At 40.7% G+C, this 26560-nt stretch overlaps 1 protein-coding gene across 1 annotated transcript in view; it reads right to left on the bottom strand.

The window, feature by feature from the left end:
* SLC25A26 (solute carrier family 25 member 26) overlaps positions 1–26560 on the bottom strand; it is an 83266-nt gene that overhangs the window by 45200 nt on the left and 11506 nt on the right. Inside the window, exons 4-5 of the mRNA XM_058844677.1 lie at positions 19047–19151; positions 17855–17902 (exon numbers count right to left, since the gene is read on the bottom strand). Coding sequence (XP_058700660.1) covers positions 17855–17902; positions 19047–19151 — 153 coding nt within the window. The remainder of the gene's footprint in view (positions 1–17854; positions 17903–19046; positions 19152–26560) is intronic.

The following is a 26560-nucleotide window of genomic DNA, read 5'->3' as shown; positions in this document are numbered from 1 at the left end:
CCATCTGCTCTTTATAGGCACTGGTAATCAAAGGTTTTCTGTTAGTCTGAGCACAGGCATTAAAGGATATATAGGGGTAAAGCTCAGGCTAAAAAGGAAGCAACGCTTAATGCTGCATTCTTTCATCCAAAAATACACCTGTATCCTTGATCAAGAAGTTTATTCAAGCTGTGGCATCTGGGCATTTGCACTGTGTCCATATTCGTGATACTTCAGTTCTTTAAACTGGAAAAATACTTTTGGTCAACAGGATTTTCTAATGCTGTAACTTCTTTACTGTCAAAGGACTATTTAATTTCTTTGCTAAGCAACAAACTTCTTTTATCTCCTGATTATTCTCATGGAAAAATACAAGAAGGAGAGAGAGAGAGACAAGGTACTAGTAACTTCCTGATAATTCAACATGCTGCATCAAGTAAGGAAACCAGGATATCTTCCATCTCCATGCCTGGAAGCAGCCTGACCCTGCAAACATCTCAGTCAAGCAGTTCACACTTAAGTTAACAGGAGCTTGGTGAGCAGAACAGCTCTTCATACACAGAAATGCCAACAGTTCTGTTTCATTGTGATTTTTTTTTTTTCCTCAATGTATTAAAACACTTCAAAACCTGACTGTACAAAAATCTTTTCCAACCCAGTGACATGGAATGTCAAGGTGTGATTGAACAGAAAAACTTTAGGGTCACAAAACACTATCCGATTTTACTGTCCCTGATTTAAACTCTAGCCTGGGTATCCATTTTCAAATAGAATTAAAACACATCAGAAGCTTTATGTTCTCTGAACTGTTATTAAGCTGCACCATAAATTTAATTACAGAAACACCTTTGACAGAATTAAATAGTAGTGCTTGCAGTCAGAAATAAGATCACCAGTGGTGGAAATGACGTTGACAGATTCACATAAAACCCCACTGACTGTGCTAAAGTTTAAAAGCAGCAAAGTACCAGCTATCTCTTAAAAAAAAAAAATCTAATCCCATTCAAGTACCTGTGACTGTTATCTGGCATTGATGCAATTAATTGTAAATAAAACCAAAAATTAAAAACTCCACCTGTGCAAGCACCCAGCCTTTGCAAGTCTGATTCACAGAGGGTAAAGGCAACGACCCAATGTACACAACACCATGCAATTCCAATATCTTGGTTTTAATCTTTAAACTCTCTGATCCTCCTCATAGGCTTTTTTTTTTTTTTTTTTTTTTTTTTTTTTTTGCTGTTTCAGGCATTTCACTATAATAAACTATGGAATTCTGCTCATACAGACAAAATTCCTTAACTAAATCTTCAATTAAAGTCTCATATTTAGCAGGAAAAGGAAAGTGGTGCCTCAGATGTGCATCATGCTATGGTTACTCACAGACTATCTATAACAACTCCTGAAAGGACACCAGCACTGATGAAGTCTGAGGACATTTTGTACCAACAAGTATTCCTCATTTTTCATACCTTAGTGGTTCCAGGAGGGCCCTGAACTAAACTTCAACTTGTTAATCTCCACAGGTATTTGGACTGCAGCTCATGTATTTCAATGGATACCTGACACACGATAAATGACAATATTTGGTTCATACAGTAAAACCCAATGCCTTTGCCAATTAGTTATACTATTACATGGTCCTGATCCAAATTTCATTGGCCTTGTTGAGCTTTGCTTTCTATCAGCTGCAATGATACACAATGTCTGGATGGTAAACTTCTAGTTAATCACTTGGATAATAATACTTAATCAGTACTAAGGTTTCCATCTCTACCATATGCTTATAATCTTGTCCTAAAAATTAATTATTTCACTGCTGTACCAGTAAGTAATGGAACATGAGCCATTCAATGGAATATTTACTGGCATCTTTCTCTGACTCTATAGAGCTCCATTTTTAGACTGCTTTGCTATTGAATTCCCTTCTTTTGCCCTCCTCCTTAGCTTTTGAACTCATCATCTGGTTTTAGGCAAATAGGACAGCGGCAAACACAGAGCTCCTAAAACTTAGGTGAACATTGAAGAAACATCTCAAACCCATCTGTAGGCATCTTGGTAGAGCCAAGAGACTCAATTTGGCAACCCCACTTTGCAGGAAAGACTGCAGAAGGAGTCAACAGCTGTCGGTGCTGCTGGCCAGGCAACCAGCACTGGGGAAGTGGCCAGCACCTGGTACCATCTGCTCAGCCAACAGTTCAGGGCTAGAGGAGGGAGTTCTGGGGCCACAAAAGCACAGCTTGAGTCAGCACAACAGGGAAGTAGAGGTGCTGTGGGTACAGGTGCACAGGGACCTGTGGCTGTGCTGTTTGCAGAACTCCACCAGTAGAGAAAAGGGAGCGTGGCTTTGGGAGCAGGATGCTGGTCCTGTGCTCCACCATGGGCAGAGCTGATAAGGTGGATGCACAGGGAGGCTGCGTGCAGGCAGCTAAACAAAATTCCAGAATTTCCCACACAATACAGAACCATCCAAAACACAGCGGGGGAGAGGGGGGAAACTACAGATGAAACAACAAAGAAAACAAAAAGCTGCTGCAGACCTGTGTAAATAAATGGTGAAGCTGCTTAAACCCCGAGGATTTCTGGTTTGTGGTGCTGGATTAAAGAGAAAAGCAGGAGCCGAAGAGATTCTGCCTGCATTCTGCTCTCAAAGGAAACATAATGCACAAAAGAAAGATTGGCAGCAGAAAGAAGATCCAGTGTTTGGGGATCAGTGTACAACTATTAAGGCTGAAGTGCTCTTTAGCAGGGTTCTCTAACACACAGCCTTCTGTGGGGAAGCTCTGGAGACCATTTACAGAGTGCTTTCCTTAGCTCAGGGCACCACTGAGTCTTTCTTGGCCAGAAAATGTTATCTCTGGCTGTTTAGGATGTTCAGAGTCCTCAGTTCTCCCAAGGAGATGGGGAAATCTGTGAGGCCAACAGGCCACGAGACATCTGAGGAACAGCTGCTGAAAACTTCAGAGGTTCCAGGGACCTTAAAGTTGATTAAAAATAGAAATAATTTAATCAAGGTCACATTTCTTCTCAAAAAGAAGGAATTCTCTTTAAATACATAGTATTTTGTTACAGTAAAAGTACTCCTTATGTTGGCAATTCATGGAAGAATTGCCAAAAGAAATACATTAAGTCATTCTATGCCATCTTCTTTCAAGACCATCACTTCCAAGGGGACTAAGAGGTCAAACATGAACCTCAGCAAGAAGTCCCATGGTTCAGTGTCTGCCCCATAACCCACGAAAGATCTTCCAGCTAGCCTCTTAGGACAAAGTTTAAATAGGATCCTTGGTTGGCTTCTTCCTACCACTACTACTCAGCTCTGCTCCCCTTCTAACTTCAAAATGGGGGGGAAATCCAGAGAAAGGAAATCCTTTTGTTAGGAAAAAAAATAAGAGTAGTTCCCTTACACACACAAGATCCATTTCCAACTCATACACTTGAGCTTTATTTGTTTCTGGAAGTTCTAAGCTCCTTCCTCACTGTTACTGGGGTTTCTGTGTGTCTGATGGGGTTTGGGAAAGCATGAAGGTAAAATAAAATCACAGATGAAAGGACACATTCTTTTCAGGTCACTTAGTAATGCACAAGATTCCTGTGGCCTGAATTACTTAATTCCTAAACAGCTGGGACTGTCAAGAAAACCATGCTTTTGCATTCCCTTCTTTATGCTCCCTTCTGCTGAAGTATATTAACAAAAGAGGTTAATTTGTCAAACCACTGATATTCATATGCTGAACTGAGATTCATCACACTTGGTGGTCTGGAAATCTTTTATAGGACACAGAACTAAACACGAGCTGGAGAAAACAAGGACAGGTACCTTGAGTCACTCTGAGCACAAATGGACAGATTGAATTTTCCTAGCATTAGCAACAATAAATACATCCCAGGGCATGAGGGGTGACAGGACAGTGGAACAAAGAGGTATTCTTGGCTGATTTTGAAGCTTTTGTTTGTGCCCAATGGCTTAGGAAATTTGTTCATCCTTCCTTGAAGACTACATTTGTAATGCTGTACCACTGCTGGGGTGAGTCAGAGGTTAACTTAATGCCCAGATAAATTCCAACTGCACAATTTATGTTCACCTGACCCGTGGATCTGTGCCACACATCGACTCAAATATTAGAGTAAAACAAAGAACTAAAGATCTTTTGCATCTTGCCTTTCACCCCTCTGAACAAGGCACAGCCCAGTGGGAACTTGGGCGGAATTCTCTCCCCATGGTTTGCCAACCGGAAGGATTTAGATTCCTGTGTCTTCAAAACTCTTCTCAAATTGTTTTTCCTCATTTACTTTCTCTCACAGGCATCTGGACTACCTAGGCAAGGAGAGTTTGCCTTCAGTCACAGAGGGTATGGTGGTTCAGCCTCTTAAGTCACACAACTACACTGCCTTCTTCAAACACCCTCCTAAAATTCTGAATCAAGCCTCAACAATCATGAAATAGGCTCTCAAAAGTACAGGAATGAAAACAAACACACCAGGGTTCTTTGGTTGGCTGGTGTTTGAAACTTAACCACAGCATCCAGTTCACGCCTCAGACATTTCTTCCATGGTTGTTAGATGTATACACACTTCTGTTTTTTCAAAGCAGCTCAAACTTCACATACAACATCAGTCTGAGAGATGTGGATCATAAAAGGTGAGAAAAACCAGTAGCATCCAAGTTTACCCAGAGAATATTTATCCAGCAGACACATTCATACTGTCTCTCAACAGAGTGTTTGACCTGTATCATAACATCAGGGAAGGGGATGCTTCAGTGATCTGCAGAGGTACTGTGAGCTTTATTCTTCTTCCAGTCAATGGCAACTGAGGCCAGAAGTGCCTGACCTGCCACAGAAATTCCTGGGCTTAGATTCTAATTGCATTTCTTCAGACACTACATCCTCTCAAAATAACAGTTAGTACCATTAAATATTCAGAATAAGCATCTCTCAACCATCTAAAATTCAAAATTAACAAAATAAACACACATTTAGAGCAAAGTGAAAAAACAGTAAGAGAACATTTGCAGTTACAATAAGAGGTGATAGAGTTGTGAATACAAAATGGAATTCCTACTCATTACTTTAGGATGGAGTGTAAGCACTCAGAAAACATATTTTTTAGAGCACTAAAAAGGTAAATACTCTGGGAAATATCACACTATACCTACATAACTCAGGGGGTTTTGGATGTGTACAGCTTTTTTACCTGCCCTTTTACAGAAGTGAAAACCTCTGCCAAGCACAGCAGGTGTGGGATGAAGCTGTGCCAAAGCTGCCAAGAATTTTCATGGTGAGAATTTCTGAAACATCTTCTCTGCCCACAGCTTTGTTGGATGTTCTTCTGGTTATTATTTCTGGACAATGAGCTGTGATTTTCAAAAGATTCTGCAACAAGGGTAAGAGACCATCATGCAGCCACCCTGCAGAAGCCCCTGCCACACAGGGCTTGTATTTTGACCCAATTTATCAAGCCACAGCTCTGAGAGGGAAGTCACCAGGAGAACACTGATGGGAGCATGATTTGGCTCTCAGAGATTCAAAGTTTATCTGTGTAAGATGATGTTTTGCAAGGCAGGATACAGAAATAAATGCTTTGGAGCAGAGTGTTGAAAGGAAAGAGAGATGGGGAATAACCAGGAAGGATAATTTGTTTTCCCATATAATAAATATAAGCTGCCTCCCCTTCAAAATATCAATCATTGGTGTAAGGAGACTCTAAGCCAGCTGCATCCATTTAAAAGGGTTAATGTGAAAGTCTAGGATTTGTAGTACCTATTTCTACAGTAATTTTTGTCAGGGGTGCTGGTAAGAACAAGGACTCACTGAAGGGAGGTCGAATGCTTGTCTTGTTACAGCTGCCAGCTGTGAGCCTGAAACACAGCAGGGCACCTTTCCTACCTCCTGTCTTCCCTGAGGATTCCACATCTGGTCACAAGGAGAGACAAGATACTGGACAGAACATGGGGCTAAAATCTAACCTGTCTTCTTGGGTTTTGTCTCCTGCCACCCACAGAAATAAAATAATAAAAGCTCCATGTGTGAGGTATCAAGGAATTATAACCAGAAAAGGGACAGGGCTTTGTATTTCAATGACAAGAAGCTTGTATTTCAGCTAAGTTTCAAGCTTATGATTTTTTGGGGGGGGCTGAAGGCTTGCACTGAATTTTCACTGAGTTGTATATTAAGGTTTGTATAGGAGAAGTTTCTACCTCAGTAGACCCCAAACCCTACACTCCTCTGTTTGTGTGGAACTCGAGCCATTTCAGGACTCTGGAGCAGAAAAATCCCATTGCACTCCTCTGAATGCTGAACTTTTCTAAGCCAGACTGGGAGTCAAATTAGAGGAATGGAGTTCCTCAGCTGGAAAGCTGATGGTAAAACACAGAGAAGCCATAATTCCCCACATTCCTTTGCTACCAAGAAATCACACAGCTCTTTTATAACCAGCTGAAAAGCCCAGGTAGGGCAGTTACCCAACTTCTGAAAGGCAGTGACTCTTACTGAACTAAGGCAACACCTGAGTGTATCTACAAGGAGTAGCAAATAGACCTGACTGGTCACTTGTCCGCTGGCTGGCACAGCACAGTTCAAACCCCCAAAAAAGCTCAGAACTAGCAAAAACACTGGTCTGTACAAGATACAGCAGGGAAATGAGATTACCACATGGCACAGCGAAAATAAACCCTTGGGTCACTTGTTTTAGCTGCAAGAGGAGAGGAAAACATGCACTGGCAACAGGCTGTAGAGGATCTGCACTACAGGAAATGCTCACTTTGGATTTCACAAAGCATCTGTTGATGTCATTTGGGGTGCACATCACAACAGAGAAGTCTCTGCTGCTTTTCTTAAAATATAAAGAATGAGAAGAGCTATCTTTGGTAGCTTTCTCTAGGAAATCTCAAAACATGAACAGTTTTATTAGTCTGATCCAAAACTGTAACTAGAAGTCAGATCTACATGTAAAAGCAAAAGTCATGAATGTGTTTGATGTATTTTAAGTAAGACACTGAACCACAGTTGTTATTTACAGATCAAAGAAGCTCCAGCAGTGTCCTTAAACAATCTAAGTGAGAAATGCCAAAATCTGATTTCATCCATGTCCATGTGTTGCTTTGAACTCGTAATTCACAGAATTGGTCACTATATTGAATTAATTATCAAGCTTAACGCTTGCCAATTTTGATGGCTGTGCTCCCTTATAAAAAAGTCAGGTTTGAAGGGAAATGGAATGATATATTGGAAGATGTGCATATTGAAATCTGGGGAAGAAAAACAATCAATATAACAAAAACATCCCTTCTTGCCAAAGCCCAAACATAATTTACTTTTCTAATTAGTTACTGCGACACAGATTAGAAAAATAAATAGGTTTGCATTAACCAATACATTAAAAAAAATAAAGTGGTTAATTCTTCATCCCTCCCAGGAAAAGTTTCTTGTAATGGTTAAGTGAAAAAATATCTACACTATCTAAAAATCTAATGAAGCTACATATTGTAAGTGGAAGTAAAACAATCATTTCACAGCAGAGCCTAATACATTTAAATTGAAATACTAGCAGCAGTGAAAAGAAACACTGATAAAGTATTTCTGCAGACAGGAATATGGAAGCAAAGAGAGTCTGTTGAGATATCACAAAAGACTTAAAAACTACTTTTTTTTTGCCAGTTACTTAGTGTGCTTGGAAATGATCACAAACACTGGTTTGCCAAAGAAGTGATTTCAGGAATCACACAGCTTAGGCTATAATTAAAAAGCAATCTTTGGGAAATAGGTTATTACCAGTATTTAGTAGCTAATTTGTTCGTTAATGCCTTAACAAAGCTCTCCTCTGATTGCAGTGGAGGGGGAACAACTTCAAGAGGATTATTTGCTATTAGGACTTGTACTCAATTATTGAGAGTGCTGCTGTGCTGCAATTACAATGGCAGAGCAGTCATCAGGAAAGCTGGATGGATCCAGCCTGTGCTGCAGCCAGCAATTCCCACATGGTGGGGCTCTGAATTTTAAGGACAATTTGCAGAATACCCTTACAAATTTGAGTGCTTGCTGATTAAGAGAGGTGCAATCTCAGTGTTCCTTAATACCAACTACACATTTTATTTTATGTGGATTTTTCTCCCTATATTAATTTAATTTGTCTCTAGATAACATTTTTCACCAAGATAATATGATACTAATTTGGTTTTCCTTGTGACAATACTTCAGAAAGCATCTTCTGTCAAATTCTATGAATACCATTTTTAAGTCACATTATGGGTGATAAACATAACAGTAACTTAGAGATATATGCCAAGTATTGACAGGTTATAATTGACTCAAAGCTACCAGCATTTGTCACAATCCCCTGTAATAGTTCCTGTCCTGCTGATCAGGACAAGGAATTCAACACCTCCCTTACGCCAGATTTAACTTCTGTCTTGGGAACCATAACAAACAAACCTCTAGGTAACAGGACTGAGTTAAGAAATCCAAACTCTCCCATATTTATGAAATGCTTTTCCTGCCAATAATACAACTTCAGTCTCTTATTACTGTATCTCAGTAGCAAAGACTTTCCTACAGCAAATTCAGGCAATACCTTTATCAACATAATTGAACCTGAGACATTCTTTCTTTGTAAAGATTGGTTTGGGGAACTGTTGCCCAGCTGACACAGAATCTCAGGAAGCCTTCAGCTACAGAGCAAAGCAGAGAGGCCCATTAATCATATTTATCAAGATTGTCTACCCTGGCTTCCATGCAGTTAGGGGAAATGTGCTATTCTACTTCAGCAACAAGGAGTGAGGCTAAAACAAACTGACCTAGCTGCATGGGTCATTTCCAGAAATAGAAAGGATATCAGCAGCACAGCTGCACAGGCCAGGAGGCAAAATGCTGGGAAGGTTGGAGAAAAAGGAGTAAGAAACATCCACCCAAAACTTCTGAGGTATGTAGCCAGTGGCAAAATTAATAATGGGCTAAATATTGCTTTAATTGGCATTCAGTATACTAAAGTCAGTGAGACAAGATTTAGTTAAATGCCTTATGGTCTTGTATTTCATGAGCCTCCTAAAACGTTTTATTGCACTTCAGGATTTCATATCAGCAAAAGCAAGAAGGGAGCAGATAACCTCCCACTGAGGTACGAGCATATTATTTATTCTGACACTCATGGAACCTTCTTTAATTGCCCCTCTCTTTCACATTAAGAGACTGTACAATGCCAAATGCAAACACAGAATGCAATGTACTGGCTGCTCTCGCATGGGAAAGCAGGGGTAGTATCCTGGCTTATGAGTCTCGCTCTTTTTGAGGCTTTGCTCTGTCTGAAGGAGCACTGAGATGCCTCAGACTCCTCAGGACAGAGCTCTATCCATGTCACACACTGTGCCTTTAACTGGGAAAGATTCAAGCCTGGGATAGCCAGATCTGGCAGAAGGACCCCAGCACTGCAGAGTGCCAAAACATTCAGGCCAAACTCTAGACCTGCTGGCTTTGCAATGCAAGAACACAGTTTTCACATATTCAACCAACATAAAAAGAAAATGTGCAGAGCTTATGCTTTATTGGCTTCCATAAAATTAACAGAAAAATAAAAGTGAGATAAGAGCCTGGATTAATAGCACTATTTCCATCTGCAGTGCACACACCAGGCCTGCTTTACCTAAGTTTCTGTAAAAATTATGGAAATCATGTTACCACCCTGCTCCACCTCCCACATGCATTTACAACTATATTGTCATTAAGGAGTGACATGAGATTTTCAAATTAAGGTGCACACCACATTATCCCAAAGATTATAATGTAGCTGTATTTTCTTAGAAACAGATAAACTAAAGAAATGCAGAATACTAACAGAAAGTGATGCTGAAGTAAAATTTGAAATAGATGATTACACAGGTGTTGGGATCAGACATCCTCCTTTCTCTTCATGGCACATGGGCATTATTCCATGGGGCGAGAATACATGGAGAATGCTACAGACCTTACATAATCCATTCATATCAAATGAAAACCCCGTCAAAGCTAAAAAACAGGAGCCCATAAAATCATTCCCAAGCTAAACCTCATTCTATTTCCTCACACAAACCAGTCTCTAGAAATCCAGCAGGGCTGATTCCCAGGATAAAAAGAACATTTCACCCCAAGCTCTCCCGGGGTGCTGCCGCCCTCTGCTGCCTGCACCCCCCGAGCGCCCATCACCGCCTCCTCCGGCCCCAAACGTCAGGATTTGCAAGGATGCAAGGAGGGATTCCTACCGTGCTCCCTGAGATTCCCCTTTGACCAAGCTAAGAAAGCTGTTTCATTTATTCCATCTGCTAAAACCGGCCAATTCTGGCTCTTAAAATATCCTGAAGCGAGGTATGGCTTTCGGTATTTTCTCTTTTGAGGGGCACTTCTCCGGCACTCAAAATAGTGGGATCAATTCCTATTTCCTGCTAGATAATAAGCAGGTAGTCTTTCAGAATAATGGAAGTATGATGTGTGTTAAGCACTTGGAAGGACTGTTCTTGTAGCACATGTGCTTCTCTAACCATTCTTCCAATCATTAGCATAATTGATAAATTACATAAGCTCTCTGCCATAGATCTGGTTTCTTTTTCACACCTTCACCATAATCTTTGGGTTACAGATTCAATTCTTGGATTGCCGATTCTTTTAACTGTGCTTCTGTTTTTAGCAGGTGCAGAGAAACCAGAAAATAGTAGCCTGAGTATGAAAAACCAGATAAATACTATTAATATTGACAGCAGAGTGATCCTGCAAGTGGAAGTCTTCCACTGTAAAATCATGATTTTGGTCTACTTCAGGCAAGAATTTCATCCTTGAAAAACAGTCCTGTACTTTCAGGAAATTGCTAAATTGCTTGCTGTTCCAGACCAACCACACACATTTACAGGACTAGTTGCTTCAGAGAGTCCAAGACCCTTGACAAGAAATTATTAAAAGCAATAGCGTATTTTACATATAGAAGTATCCACGTGTATATTTGTACATATTTTATATAAACATATGCCCTACACACAGATATCTTTCTGGGGTTAGAGAATTACCCACTTCAGCACACAAATACAGAAGTTCCTTCACCCACCAACGAAATGTGGCCTTAACCAAAAACAGCTCAGCAACCCTCCAGCCATCAGCAGGATTACTCTACAACTTAGCAAAACAGGAACTGAGACCTACAGAATGTATTTAGACAGACAAAATACAGTTGTCCATGTTGGAATGCAGATGAGGAATTGAAGCTAAAAGCCACCACTCAGCCAAAAATTCAAACCATTGTGAAACATGTAGAAATCAAAGCAATCAGTGTAACAAATAGAGTTCCTAGGTTATTTAAAAGACAAAAACAAATCAACAAAATAATCAACAAAAGAAACAAAAATATCACAGCACAAAGAAAACCAGAACTTTTTCTTTGTAGTATTATTTTCTTCCCAACTCGTTCTTGCCCACAGTGCTGCTACCCACCCACAAAACACATTCCTACACCATGAATGCTGCATTTGCAGAAACACTTTAGTAAGCTGCTTTGAGAATGTATGGAAATGGTATCTTTGTTGGAAGCCTGGAGCAGGACACGCTTCCTGCAAGACTCTGCTTGCACACACATTCAGCTGGAAAGAATCTGCATTATCAAATCACACACCATGCTTTGAGTGCAAATGGCTTTCCAAGTGTTTTTCTGTTCAAAGACCCCAGCTGCACGGCTGTAGCTTTCAAAATACAGAAATACTCTACATATATGGAATTCTTTTCATCTGAATATCCCCCCTGATGTCAGAGAGATGCAGTAGCTGTGTGCTCCATTGGTAAACAGCACATCCATGGCACCAAGGATGGCTGAATTCTGTTTCTGGCCAGTCTGTATGGATATTGCACCTGGCCTGAGCAAGAGAGTGTTCAACCAGAACATCTTGGTTATAAATGTGCTTGACCAAAAAAAAAGCCAAAAACCCCTCACTCCTCCCTCTCAAACGACAAGGAATTTGCTTTAGGATTCTGTCCACCATCCAGGCGTGTCACAAAACCTATTTCCCACAGCTGGTAATTTAGGAAAACCAGGGTTACTTTGTAGTCTGTAAAAGTCATTTACAACTGCTTTGTGAGATCTCCATTTTCATCTCCAAGTACTATTCCAGCATTTGCAGGGAGAAGGTAATGAGCACAACTTAGAGCAGCAGAGTTATTAATTTTATCCATTTACTGGTGTTCCAGGTCACAAGCTAGGGTGTGCCTGAGGCCTTATCCCAGAGCATAGACTTGTCTTCTGCTCCCACCCCTCACCTTTAACCCTCCAAATGAAAATCCCTTGAATATTGATACCTAGGATGATACACTGATACAGCAGCTGATACAACTCCAGTGATGGACTTTCCAAGACCAAGTGATGCTAGAGTGGGAACAGGGACTTGTTTTTTAACTTCCTCCCATTAATCCTGGAGTCACATAAGCTCTGCACAATTTTCCAGCCCCACTCCCTTTCATGAGGCTGCTGATGCTCTACATGGAAACATCCAAGCCAAAGAAATACTGGCTGCTCAATAAAAGTCAAAAACCAGTGTTACAGCTCCTGCCTAGCAAATTCCTTGTTAAACTTAACCTATCTAGAGTCACAAAATAACATAACACCAGCTCGGTTTTCCAGAAGGTAACAAAAGACAGATACTGCACATATTTCACTAAGGAGGATGTTTATTTTTCCAAATATTGTACTAAGATAGTGTCCTGTTTGCCTGTTTCTATCGACATCTGCTCTGTAATACACAGAAAATGACAAAAGATCAAAGTTTTAATTGTGCAAGTGAAAGAATGTATTAATAACATTCTTTCTGTCCTACAGCAACAGAGATAAACTTAAAAAAAATCCCTCTTTAACAGCTCAGGGAACAGGATATTTATATAAAGATGTCCTAACAAAAGGAAAGCATGCAAAACTACCTTAAATGGATAAACAAACTCCCTGTTTGCAATGTGCCCTATCAAGCTCAGCCCTCAGAAATCCCCTCCAACCCTCAGTCAACAGGGTCAACATATCACAGCTGGGTTTTACATTTTTGTACAAACCCGCCTCAGCATCCTTTGTTCACCAACCCTTTAAAATTAGGAAAATGCAAGCAGGTGTGCCTTTAAGGCCCATTTTGCTGCTAGTTGCTTTAGCTTCCCTCTCCCAGGCAGTAAGTTGTCTAAGAGGGTTTTTTGTTGTGGGTTTTTTTGGGGGTTTTTGTTTGTTTGTGTTTAGTTTTTTGGGTTTTTTTTTCTTTTTACTTTTTTTTTTTTTCACTTCTAGCTCCTTCCTCATCTGCAAAGGCTGTGCTGCAGGTCCTCCACAGCCCTTTTGGGACACACCTTGTGAAAGGACAGCAGCTCTGTGGAACAGGTACAACAAGCAGTACCTCCTCCTCCTCAGGAGGTGTTATTTCTCCTTGGCTCTCTGGAATTTGCTGTTGTTTGTCACACTGCTGCCTCTCACTAATGCAACAGCACACTCTGAGCTGGCTGCCCCTCTCCTCCCAAAGCTATTCTATCACTCCCTCCCCCCCAAGACAGCAGCAACTGCCTTTATCCACTCAGGGCTCTGCCTTGCATATACTAAAGGGAAAAACACAAACACACAAAGCCCAAAGCAACCCACAGCTGCACTAAAAGAGCTGGGAGTGCCCAAAGTGATAACTCAGCTCTCTCACCTAAAGCCAGGCCAATGGCGTGTGGTACCCAAGTGGGGTCAGGTTTGTCAGGGGTTTCCCTTCAAAACCAGAGCTCTGAGATCTGAAACAACATCAACAGGTAAAGCATCACTGCCACCTCCACCTGAATGGAGGCCAACACAAGCAGAGTCTGAATTGTCTCAGAAAAGTCCAAGAGGACAAGCTCAGCCAGGGCTACCTGCACAGCAAAGACTGACATTTGAAAGTGACTCTGAGTCTCCTTCCAGGACATCTGTAAGTTACAGAGAGCCAATCATTTGCCATCCCCTTTGTCTTTAAGAAAGTTTAATATTAATTTAGCTCCTTTTGAATCTATTTCCAAGCTAGAGGCCAGTCCATCTGCAGTATTTTTACAAGTGACGAACTGGATTAAAAGCTCACGGAACACCCACTCTGGACTCGCTCACTTCTTCCAAACCATGGTAATTCAGGACAGAAGGGACACAGGATTTACTGTGAAGCTGCAACCTGCACACAGAAATGCCAGTGAAGTAACTCACTGTACACAGAGAAACTGGACAAAGCACTTCCTTTTCTTTTGTGTTCTCCCCTCATTTATAAGAACATCCTCTAAGACATCTGCTGGAATCCTGTAACATGAACGGAAATGGAAGAGCTCCAATGGGAACTCGGGGGTTTCTTTCTTTTTCCCATGAACTGAACATTATGGAATTTTAACAGATGTTCTACTTGGTCATAGTTAATAAAATGAATTATACAGGAATTAAAAATCTGGCTCCGTTTGCTTATGTAAGATCTCAGCAGCAGAACTCCATTCCCATTTAGGAATTTGCAGTGGATTTATAGTCTGCTTCTGCCTTATTATGAGATAGCTGGAAACCAGTTAACTTTTCTCTGTTGTGGAAAACCTGAATGAATTTACCTGTTCATTGACTGATCTTAGTAGCATGATCCAGTTTCCACAGTGGTGCATACAGGTACACTGCTGCCATAGGAAGGGGCAATTCTCACTCAGATTTGCTTTGGAAATGACATCATGGGAATTCCACATCATTTCACAGCCTCTGATCTCTGCCATTTATTCACAGTCTCATTGAGCAACCTAATAACCATACTCCCACTTTGTGCTTTATTACAAAAGCCTTCCTCTTGGAGCACAGATGTCTCTTTCAGGCTTCTACTGCCAACAGAATGATGCACTGTACCTCACCTTCCTTTCCATTTTAGGATTAGTTCAGTGTAACCACATCAAAGAAAGATGTAAAGACCAAAATGTAATGGAGACGTGAGAGAAGAGGAACCAAAAAGGTGAAAAAAGTCACGGCCTAAACTTTCAAGGCTGGAGGTTCACTCAACGTTATTTCCAAAAGCATTACGTATTTAGCCATCTTCTCTTCTAATACCCATCTGCTCAGAAAGCATTCTGAGATGATAAAGGGGATAAGTCAGAGTGAGAAGAAAAACTGAAGGATATAACAACTGCACCAGCACAGCAGCTAAAGCCAATTACATAGAGTAGAATAAGGCTGTCCTGAAGAGATCTGCTATGCTAAAGCAAGAGGAGGCCTCCACACCACACTCCATTCATAAACAGATTTATTTTCATTGAAATTCAATCAACTGGCAAGCAGATCTCTGTCCAGAAATCTGCTTGATATAATACACAAAATTTTATCCCAATGCAACAGCTAAAATTAACCTTTCTTAAACTCTAGCTCAAGAACCTTGCCAGCTCAACAACATAATCATCTGAAAAGCATCAATATTCCCAGCCTCTTCCAATTTTTTTTAAATGAAAAATCGTGTATTGAAGACCCTCTATCCAAAAATTCCCACCCCATTATAACTAAACAAAGGGCTTTGTGTAGGTAGAGAACCAAAGCATGTAAACAAACCTTGTAAGTATAAAAGTCAGCTGGAATTAAGTACCAGCTGATATATGCTATGTAGCTACCAGGATGTGTCAAATAATGAATTAATACAGATTTTTATCTGAAAATAAAGACCCTAAAGGAAGAAGTCTACTCAAAGGGAAGGAAAAATACCAAGTTTAAATGTCAGGCTTACAACAGCTCCAGCTGAGGTCCAAAAAGCTGTTTTTACTCGCGTGGACATTGCTTTACAAAATTTAGTGTCAGAAAAATGCATTAGTCTTAACAGTGTTAAATTCAAAGATTTTTTTTTTTCTTTTTAAACATCACCTATGATTTCTTTCATTTTGAAGGGAAAGCCCATTTCATTTGGTAATCATTTATTTCTCATTCCGTTGGACAGATTCTTCCAAAAAGCAATACTTCAACTGAAATCAGTTCTGAAGGATCTTTTATGAATATACATAATGGAGAGGACTCCCATTAAATTTCCAACAAAGTGTTGCCATTTTGAGTAAACAAAGTTATCTCAGCAGGGTCATACACTGTGCCATGAATATGGTCTGCAAATTAATTACCACCCTGACATATGTCAAAACAAATTTTAAGGAGAATAGCACACAGTAGCAACCATGTGCTTTATCTACCTGTTAGTATGCAAAATCTGTACTCAATGGGATCCAAATTTATTCATTTATTCAGAACTCCTCTGAGAAATCAAAATGATTCGTATTCATTCGCCTTTTGCGCCCATCTGCAAATGAAATCTGAGTGAATAACATGTTTAGTGAGCCAGAAAATAAGTACAGGACAAAGGTATGGTGGGGGTTACATTTCAGAAAAGCAGATGTCATCTTTGCACAAATAACTAATTTTTTAAACACTCAAAACTGCTAAAATAAAATGCAGTGCATTAGCATTTGTCTGCACTTTAAGGAACACTAAGTTTGGTGCTACTTATTTAAGGTAATATCTATCTTTATTCTGTACCTGTAACAAGAGCTGGCCAACATAACTGTCCTGAAAACAGTTTTCAGCATGAAGAAAGGCTTTAAAAAGCAGAGCTATTGAATGAAGATTAAAAATCCTGCCTTTATTATCAATGGCAACACAGACGACAGGTATGAGCTTGTGTTTAGAACAAAAGCAGGAAGATCCAAACTTACTTTATTCACTTGAGTTACATAAGGAGAAGACAAACCCACCCACACCACATCAAAAATGTCACATGGAGAGCCCTCCCTGGACTCCAGTGGCTGTGTCCAGACAGGTGCCAGGAAAGAATTCCTCCCTGGGAGGGTGGGGAGGCCCTGGCAGATGCTGCCTGGAGAAGCTGGGGCTGCTCCATCCCTGGAAGTGTCCAAGGCCAGGTTGGACAGGACTTGGAGCAACCTGAGGTAGTAGAAGGTGGGGGAGTGGAACAAGATGGGTTTTAAGTCCCTTCCAACCCAAACCTTTCTGTGATTTTATGTTTTCCTAGGAAATAAGCCTGGTCTCTCTATTTGAGGTACACATACATCATGCAACTTCTGTTTTGTCAAAAGATGATCTCCTGGGATCTGATACTGAAACAATTTTAGCCTGGGAGTTCGTCAGTAGGTTTTTCTACTTCTGTTATAATCTGCCCTCGGTTCACACAGCACATCAAGCACTTCCATGACACTAATCCTGGAATTCACAGTACATTTATGAAAAGATTTTAGCTTAGGAACTATTTTCTTCTGAGTGGGTCAAACATATTTTTAGCCCTATTTCTTTTCTAACAGTGAAATACTTCTGATTTAGAGTTAAGTAATGCCACATCAAATCTACAGACTGGGTGACTAAATGCATTTCTTTCACACATTAAAAAAAAAAAAACTTATAAAAAAAGAGAGAGCACAATCCTTTCTATATACAGATGACAAATAATCCCTTGGCATCTGCTGACAAATATATTTAAAGAAAGCCTAAATCTATCTGTGCTAAACTTGGCCTGATGCCACCAGTTCACCATTGATGGCACACATAGTTCACATGATGCAATCACAAGACTTGAGAAAGTTTCCAGTACTTTAGTTCATGGTTTTCTCATGTTAATATATACCTTTCCATCCTTTTTCAGTTTAGCAGCAACAGAACTGGGAGATAGGATGGCAAATGAATTTTTGCATGTATCAAAGGTTTTCTTAGTGCTCATTATCAGTATTCTATTTAAATTACATGTTGGTAAGTTACCTAGAATGAAATATGCTGGGATTTAGGGTTTAGGTTAGAGCAACTGATCTCAATTGTACTATTATCTCTTGTTAGAAAGCTAAGTGAGGCAAAGGAGGCAATTGAAAAAAAAAAAAAATAAACAAAAAAAAGACAAGTGTTTTACCTCTCTTAATACTGTGCTTTTATAACCCCGATAAAGTCCTTGAATACCCTGTAAACCAAGAAAAGAAAGCATCATCCAGGGGGAATGAGTTTGTCAAAGACCACAATTTATTGGTGATTATGAGGCAAGCATTACAGCCCTAAAGTGTCACACCTCAGCTTCAAATTGACTGTATTGATTATAGCACTGTATACTGTATTCCATTATTTACAGTGCCAGAGGGTCCTTAGCCTTTATCAAGACAAATGTTTTATATTTTTAACCAGCTGAAAATACTCAAAACAATTAAAACTTATTTTATAAGTGTGTATAAAATTATGTTGTTTATTATTATAGGGCACTTAATTCAAGTGTTTGGCAAGGCTTATGGTTCTCTGGCCAGCTATATGGAAAGGGAAAAACATATGGCATTGACAGAATCAGCTTTTTAAGCAGAATCAAGTCACAGAGAGAAGTTCCAGTGACCCTCTTGTGCAGGGTTATCACAATAGTTTCCATTTGAAAGCAAATAAAAATCAAGTGGATCATTTAAAGGTCATATTTATGTCTTCCTTTCCCTGGGGTTTACACTCAGAAACTGTGTTATAATATTTTTCCCCACGCTGTTTTTAGGAGCTGTTTTCTCTTATGGAACACAGCTTGAAAATCCCCCCTTGTGAAACTCTGCTAAAACAGACGTGAACAGGTTTTCACAGGAGGGAACAGCATAACTCCTGAAAAGAAGACAAAGGCCCTTATTTTTCAAAAGTAACCAATACTGGATAAGCACTCATTTCCAGAGCTCCTCCTGGCTCCTCCAGAGCCTCTCTGAAATGTTGCCTTTTGGACATCCCCTCCAAAGCCTGCTTCAAAAACTGGGAACTCAACGTCCTGCTCCCCAGACAAGGACTGTTTGCATAAATACAAGCAGAGCTTTGGAATCTGGAAGCTAAATCCCTTTTTTTTCCTCTCCTCATCTTTAAATGTAGGTACCCCATGTAAAAAGAGAAGAAAAAAGAGTTGCTCCAGGATGATGCCCTGGGGGGAGGTGGTGGTTTGGTTTCCTCAATCATAACATGCCAATCACTTTTAAGAACAGAAGAATAGATGGAAAAAGTGCTGGGAAAGCACAGAACTGCAATAAAGTTGTAGGAATGCTTCTGGACATGTATGGCACTAAGTGGGAAAGAGGAAAATTTTGCTCTGAACTCACCTCATGGTACAAGGTGTGGGAGAGAATCCGGAGAGTGCTCGAGGAAGGAGAAACCTGGGCCCTTTGCTTGACAACCTCGGATGGAACCCGTATGAGACAGGCAACCTGCAAAAGAACCAGAGGTTCAGGCAGCAATTGCTGGCTTCCTCTTCATAGAGCAAACATTTCTTCCAAGAACAGAAACCTGACAAATGAGGAAATCAGGTTGGTAATTATAGGACTTAAAAGCTATTCATGAGCAGCTTATGTATTTGTTCTCAATGTCATGTACTTTCTGATCTCAAAATTATACTAACAGGAGCATGGAAGCACCCTTGGAATTTTAAACTTTGAAAACAGAAGTAGATTGGAGAGGAGAAAATCAATGATAAAACCAAAATTTGAATCCATCCTTTTGGCAATCACAGGAATTTCCCCCCCCCACTTTCACAGATTTAAAGTGGAGATTCAGGACTGTAAGACCAACGAACTTATTTCTTTTGTAACTTCTTTGTGCCCTCTAGTGACCAAATAGCCGTTCTGGTCAGCTTTAGACACAACATATTCCAAGGTTTATCTCAAAATACACACCACACTTCATTCAAGGTAAAGCACTGGATTGATCCTTTCCTGCAGAATGAATTTACTAAACTCTGCAGCTGGATAATTTGGCTGCTGCCACAAAGCTCCAGCTTTGCTGAAAAAGCTAGGCTTGGATTTTAAATATTCACCTGCAACCTTGGCTTCAGGTAAGGGTTAAAGCTTGTGTGCACATCATTTCATAGAATGAGGATCCTGAAGTGTGAGAGTTATAAGCCTCTCATCTCTCTAGAAAATGTATTTTCATCAGCACTTCAAATTTCAAGCAGAGTTTGTCTTCACTTGGCTCCAGGGATACTTAAAGCAGTGATGGGACTGGTGGCAAAACACTGCAGACCCCACGGGCCTTTGCCAGATTTTCAGCCTGCCTTGAGACCATCCTGTGCTGGGCTCAGGAACACACTGTAGCTCCTGGACATGAAGGTGATCACAGAGGACTTGAAGGGCAGAGCAGCCCAGGTGAAAGCTGTCACCTGAAGTGGCAAACCAAGCAGCTAACTGGGAAATCCATGTGTGCCAGAGACAGTGCAGGGATTCACTGGAGATTGCACAGACACAGTAACTTGAGTGGTCATTTGTGGCGAACACAGTACAAGGTTTAAGTTTCATTTTCACAAAGACACCAAGAAAAAAAAATCTGTTATCCTGTTACATTCCTACAGGTTTACTGGACAACAACATCCAAAAGTCATTACAAACAGATCTAACTCCATGTGCTCTTCAATTCTCAGGGTCAAAAATAACAAGTGACCCCAATCTGTCAAGAAAATAAGAACTGTCAAGTTTTTTTGATAGTTCAGCATAAATATTTATAGAACTTCATGCTTCATAACACTCCATGTCCTTATATTAGCTTTTTATTCCTTAAAAATATGGAGGCAGGAGGAAAGCTTTAAAAAGGCTGGGATGAAAACAATCTAGTCAATCAAGACCAGACAAAGAGCACAGCGTGGCTTCCTGACATCTGGGGTGCTGCAGTTTTGGCAGGAGAAGGGTGGCTACAAAGTAATGTCTCCATTTCCCCCGGACTACTTGGGGTGCATTTCATTTCAAATTAACTTTGATGTTTCTTCCATTTGAATTTGCGCTTACAAGGGAGTCTGTGGCTGCACAAGAACAAAAACAATGATTACATTGTGCTGTTCTGAAAGGAAATAAAGGCTCATGTCACCCGGGCAGTGCTGTCAGATTGGCTCCATAGGGCACTTCTGGTATTCAAAAAGCCACGAGTTGCAGCTGCCAACATCAGACTGCACGGTGACATTTTCGCTGTGCACCTGAACTTACAACGTGTTACCTTGTTTGTTCCTACACATACACCTTCCTATCAATAATAACCCCAGCAGCCTTTTGATGTGGAGAACAGGTCTCTAAAGGGAAGTATGCAAGATTAAGTTCACATGTATCTTATTAAAAAAGTAACAGCCTGGACGGGAGGGTGCAGAAAAATCTCAACTCTATCACGCTCTGCTCCCAATCACTGCAGCGCCTTCCAGGTAAAAGAACACAATGCACATCTCCAGGCTTTGCTTTCTGGGACAAGAATGTTCAAGCAGCACCAGTATGGTAACACTGCCCCAAGAGAGTCCACACTTCCATTTTCAGAGGTGAAAGCTATAAGCAAATGGCACAGGAAGGGTGAAAGCTGCAGGTGTGCAGCTGTACCACAGCACCTGCCCATGTTCACCTGCACCCACCATGGGAGTATCAGACACGGAACACAGACAACAACGTGGCCCCACACGGGGGGCCAATTCAGCTCCCTGATCACCAAGGTCCCAGGAAGAAATTGCTTTTTAATCTCTTGGCTGTTCACACAGATGTAGCTTGCTGCTTGACACACAAGAGCACAATACAGCCCACCAAGCTCGGGCCATTCCTGGTGCATCCTACCGGATTTGGGGATGACCTGGTGACAAATTAGCTCTGTGCTGAACATCTGCAGAGCCAGCCATGGAGAGGGTCCAGCAGTGAGCCCTCAGCCACCTCAGCTGACATTAAGCATCAGACAACAGCACTCTGGTGATAGAGGCCACACTCATTTTCCCAAGCAAGCTCTGGAGCCAGGGGCCATTCCCATCTTTTGATGAGAGCAAAAAGACAGAGTCAAGATCCTGGGAAAATTCAGGTGCTGCCCTATGAGCTCCCTCCTTATTTACCAGGTCAGGTAACACAATGTCTATGGTCAGGTTTACATATCATAAGGGCAGGAAGACACTAATATGGAAACAAAAGGCTCAAGAATTTTCAAATTTAAGCTTTAGGAAAACCTGATTTTACAGCTACAAGCAAAGCTATTAATAGTTTACAGAGCAGGTACGCAGAAATGACAATGTTAGCACCTATTACCTTTCCAGATTTTTAATGCTATGACCACTTCTGAGCAAGAGGGTACTGAATTTCAAAATCCTTGTCTCATACTGGAGTCAAAGGGTGACTCCAGTATCTAGACAAAAACCTATGTGCATTTTTAATTTACTGACTTGCATAAGCCAGTCAGGAACAAAAGCTAAAACCAGGTCTATTTCATTAACATTTATCTATGTATTGCTAAGACGTGTATGTTCTAATTAAATTAAGGTAATTTCTTTCCTCTGTCAGTGGAGGGAAAATCGTTCTAACTTTCGGGTTCTCCTTGCACGAACCAACGCTGCCATCTCCTGGTCGGATTTATGTCAGAACCGGACTGTCCTGGCTCTTGTGAAGAATGACCAGTGCAAATAAACTCTCAAAAGTGCCATGACATTTTATATATGCACCAATTTAAACAATTTTTTTTTCAGTAAAAAAGTGGCTGTAGCAAACAGAAAATCAGATCTGCTGTAAAAAGCACTAGGAACCTGCCCAAAGCCTTTCCTATGGGCTCACCTAAGTTTACTGGAAACACCTGATCTTAAAAGTGTAACTTCTGCATAGGGGCCAATCCCACCTAAAGCTGGAGCAGCTGTTCAGAATCAGGCAGATTCATCTAATTCAGCACAGGGGCACCCAGCACTTCTCTTTATACACAATATACACAAGATACATAATGAAAAAGGACAAAGGGGGCATAGTCCAGCTTACACTCAGTGCAAACAGAGGCAATGCCAACATCTTTAGAAGAGAACACAACAAATCCTGGTCTTCAGTGCTGTATTATGATCCAAATATTAACATATCTTATTTGGATTAACAGCCTTTTCCTTCCACCCTTTGTGCTACAGGCAAAGCATTTTCTCCCTGGCTGGATTTGTAGGGTTTGGTAGAGAATCAAAGATAACACATACATTTGTTTTTAGGCACCTCCACTACAGTTTGACCACTAACCTTGTGAACTGTACACGAGGTGTATCCAGGATCATTAGGAAGGGGACAGAGCAGGTGTCATAATTGCAATTAAGGGCTTAGGCTGGGCATTTAAGCTGGGCTGGTGCACAGGTTTCCTCAGAACCAGGGACACAGCTGGTACAACACACTCAGCTTTGTAAAGACAGCAGCTTGAGAAAGCATTTATCTCCTCTTGCAGCAGCCTGCACAGCTGATGATCTGACTCACTCCTAAAAGCTCCCACAGCCATAGGGGCTGAGCACTTGTTATCTTTAATAAGAGACAGATATTCCCCCTGCTGGAAGACAGCTCCCTGAAGTAAGAGCCCAATTTCTGGCACCTGATGAGCTCCTGGCTAATGAGCTGAACTATTCTCTGCACTAACCTGGGCTTAGGTGAGCATCAAGACCAAATATTTTTCCACTTATTAATTAGCCAGCCATTCTGCTCCACAGTAGGAGAAGGGTAGTCTGAGGGCAAAGGACTGATACAGAATTTGTGAGTGGCTGGTGATTTAGGAGCCTGCACCCAGTGACTCTGAGCAAATCTCTGGCTTGCATAGATAAGCAGAATTTAGTACAGAAACATGGAGTAAGCTCCAGAAACCTTTTCTTTTGTTGCAGCTTTGAACCCTTTAGAGCTCTTTCTAAAGGATTCTAATACTTCAATTTCTCAAGCAGGAAGTTAGTTTTAAGGACTTTATCTGTCTGAGTAGGCTGGGAAGCTTTAATTGATGTTCACCATATAAATATAGTTCAATATTTAACACAAAACTAAAGAACATGCCTGGGAACAGTTTCTCTTAAATGTCATTTGCATAAATTTATTCTTAAATAAGAATATAATTTATGACACTATAAAACTTAGTATCCAGAGAGCAGAGACTTTGGGCTAAACCTCACAATACCTGTTCAAGATAATAACTAACCCATTAGGGAGGAAAAGCTGCTGCACAAAAATGACAACAACAAAGATGCTATGATTTATCAAAGGACATATGTTTAGGCTGCAGTCAATCTGCTAACAAAATCCTAATCTCTCACCCCATTTTTGAAGGTCAGAAGGATTGCCTGCTGCAACAGAATGTAAAATAAACAAGAAAAACAGAACAACTCTAAACCCCGTTCAAGGAGAAGCAGCAATAAATTGGGGTTTTTGGGGTTTTTAAGTGTGGCCTGCATTAGCCCTGACCATACTGCTGCAGCCAAAAGCTACCTTGGAGCTCAAGATTGCTTTGTTGCTCATTTTCTGCTTGGTTGGGGGTTTTTTACTATAAAAAAATGCTGCTTCCCAAAATAGGTTAATATGTCATAATCTGAGTGTCTCTGTTTCTATTCAAATGTTCCCTTCTAAGTAGGAAGTTATTATTTTTAATCTGAAATGTGAAAAATGTCATTTTCCCGTTCTCAGATAACTGAATTATTAAAATAATTGGCAAGTTTAAAATTGAAAGCTCTTAAATTGCACTGATATCCTTTGGATCTGGAGAATAAAGGGGAAATTTCCCTCTTGGTTCAAGTCAAAGGCTCTCAACAAAACTTGAATTCAGCACTGCAGCTTTCCATTCCTCTCCAAACCCTGTAGATTTATGCTTGGTTCTTCAGATCTCCCTGGGCTGCACCTCTTCAACAGAAGGGGAAAATGAATGCCATATTATGAGATTAGCAAAGTATTTCATCCTCCAAATAACTGCTTCTAAGTGTGGTCACAGCTCTTGGGTTGGAAATATTAGCTAGCAGGGAATATGAGATGTGAGATGCAGATGGAAGATGAACTGCCTCACCCTTCCCAGCACTAGGAAAATGAGCAGAAAAGAAGAGGAACATGCAATATCCTCATAATTATATATATGGTTACATATATTCCTTGGACAGAGCACCTGAACTGCTGCAATCACAGACCCGAAACATTTCAAACACCAATAAACCTTCATCTAAATAACTGCTGCCTTTTTACCCAAGACAGAACAAAAATACAAGTTCCTCAGGTCAGTAATTCACTGTGGGTCACAAATGCAGTTGTGAACAAGTCCTTCCACATGTGCTTGTCAGCAGGCTGTGCTACCTGCTAGAGCACAGAGAATACAGAATGGAAGTGTTAACTCCTATTTTAACAAGGGAATTGTCTCCAGGGATGACAGCAACTGCTCCGTACATGTACTGCCCACTGTCTTTACATGCCAGGCCCAGGGAAAGTGTTCACCTCCAGCACAAGCCTCAGAATGTGCTAAATCTTATCTTTCCTCCCTTCCAGCACGGTGAAATTCAGTCCTGTGTGAAGCTGCTGGGGTCAAGAACAGGTGACTCCACTCCTAATTTAAACCCCGTGGAGAGAACAAGTTTTGACTAATGGGCTCTGGATGGGAAAGTTTAGACAATGCCAAGCTCTTTGTCCCATCTTTTCCTCTGATTGATACAAGGCCTTCATTAATTTAACTGCAGTTCCCCTGTATGCTGGTAGGAAACATTTCTTCAAAGAACAATCTTCCCAGCAAGACCCCTCAGATCTCAGCACCTCCCAGAGCTTAAAAACACATTATTTCAGAGATGAGACCATTCATAGGGATGAATGTCACAAGCATTTGGAAATCTGGAGTTTCTGCACAAACATTTTCAACTTCCTCCACATTCCCACCTTAGATGACTTTACCTGGAATCTGCAGAGCTGTTTTGCAGATTTATTTCATGCTGTCATTTTCAAATCCATGACAGCTCTGTTTTATTACTTTCCAGAGCTCCCTCCTGCCTGCTTCAGAGCATCATCTGTACGACCACACCCTTGTTCCTTCACAATGGCCATCTTGGCTGAGCCTTTTCACCCCAGCTGGCTCCTCATCCATCATTTCAGGAGCCCTCAGGGCTACTGCCCCTCTCAGATTTCCTTCCCCACACATGGCTCTTCAATTGCCCAGAAACCTTCCCAAAAAATCCTGCTGTGGGTTCCCTGCCTACCTTTCCTTGTCAGACCTCAGAAAACTGTCCTCCAGCAGTGGGAATTTGTGCCAAGATCTGTTCACAGCAAGGAGAAACTTTGACTCCAGTTACATCAGATAACAGGCAGAGAACAGGGAGAGTTTGTGAAGAGGACAAGGCTGTCACTAATCACTTCTTTGCAGAAGTATTTCTCCCTGCAGATGTTTTGAAAGTTTGTGTGCTTTGCATAAATCAATTGGTCTTTTAACATTTAGGCAATGTAGAGTTTTGTTCATTTTTAAAACTAGACCTAAAACTTACCAAAAGTAGCCTGATGTTACACACCTCTTGTACTCTAGCACAAACTGTGTCCCAGAGATTTTGAAGTTCCTCAGTACAATCACAAGCAGTTGGTTTAAAATCAAACAGCAAAATCAAGCAGGTGAATAACTTGAAAAAAATCTTCCTTAATCTGGTTGATGCTTGAATCATAAATTACTACTACTTTGAAAGACAGAAATCCTTAAAGCCTAAGAAAAGTAGACCCTTAATTCAATGTACAGAATCATCTGCATGATCCAATCTATTCCAGCAACACTTTCACCATGAAAGTCTGTTAAACTTATTTTAAAAGGCTTAAGAAACTCATTAAATCCACCAGCCAAGCCCTTCTTTCGACAAAAGTAGCATGGTGCATCCCATCCAGCATAAAACTGT

Source organism: Poecile atricapillus, chromosome 9 (genome assembly GCF_030490865.1).
Source record: "Poecile atricapillus isolate bPoeAtr1 chromosome 9, bPoeAtr1.hap1, whole genome shotgun sequence".
NCBI lineage: Eukaryota > Metazoa > Chordata > Aves > Passeriformes > Paridae > Poecile > Poecile atricapillus.
Note: the sequence above shows the minus strand (reverse complement) of the source record. Positions and strands in the feature narration are given on the sequence as shown.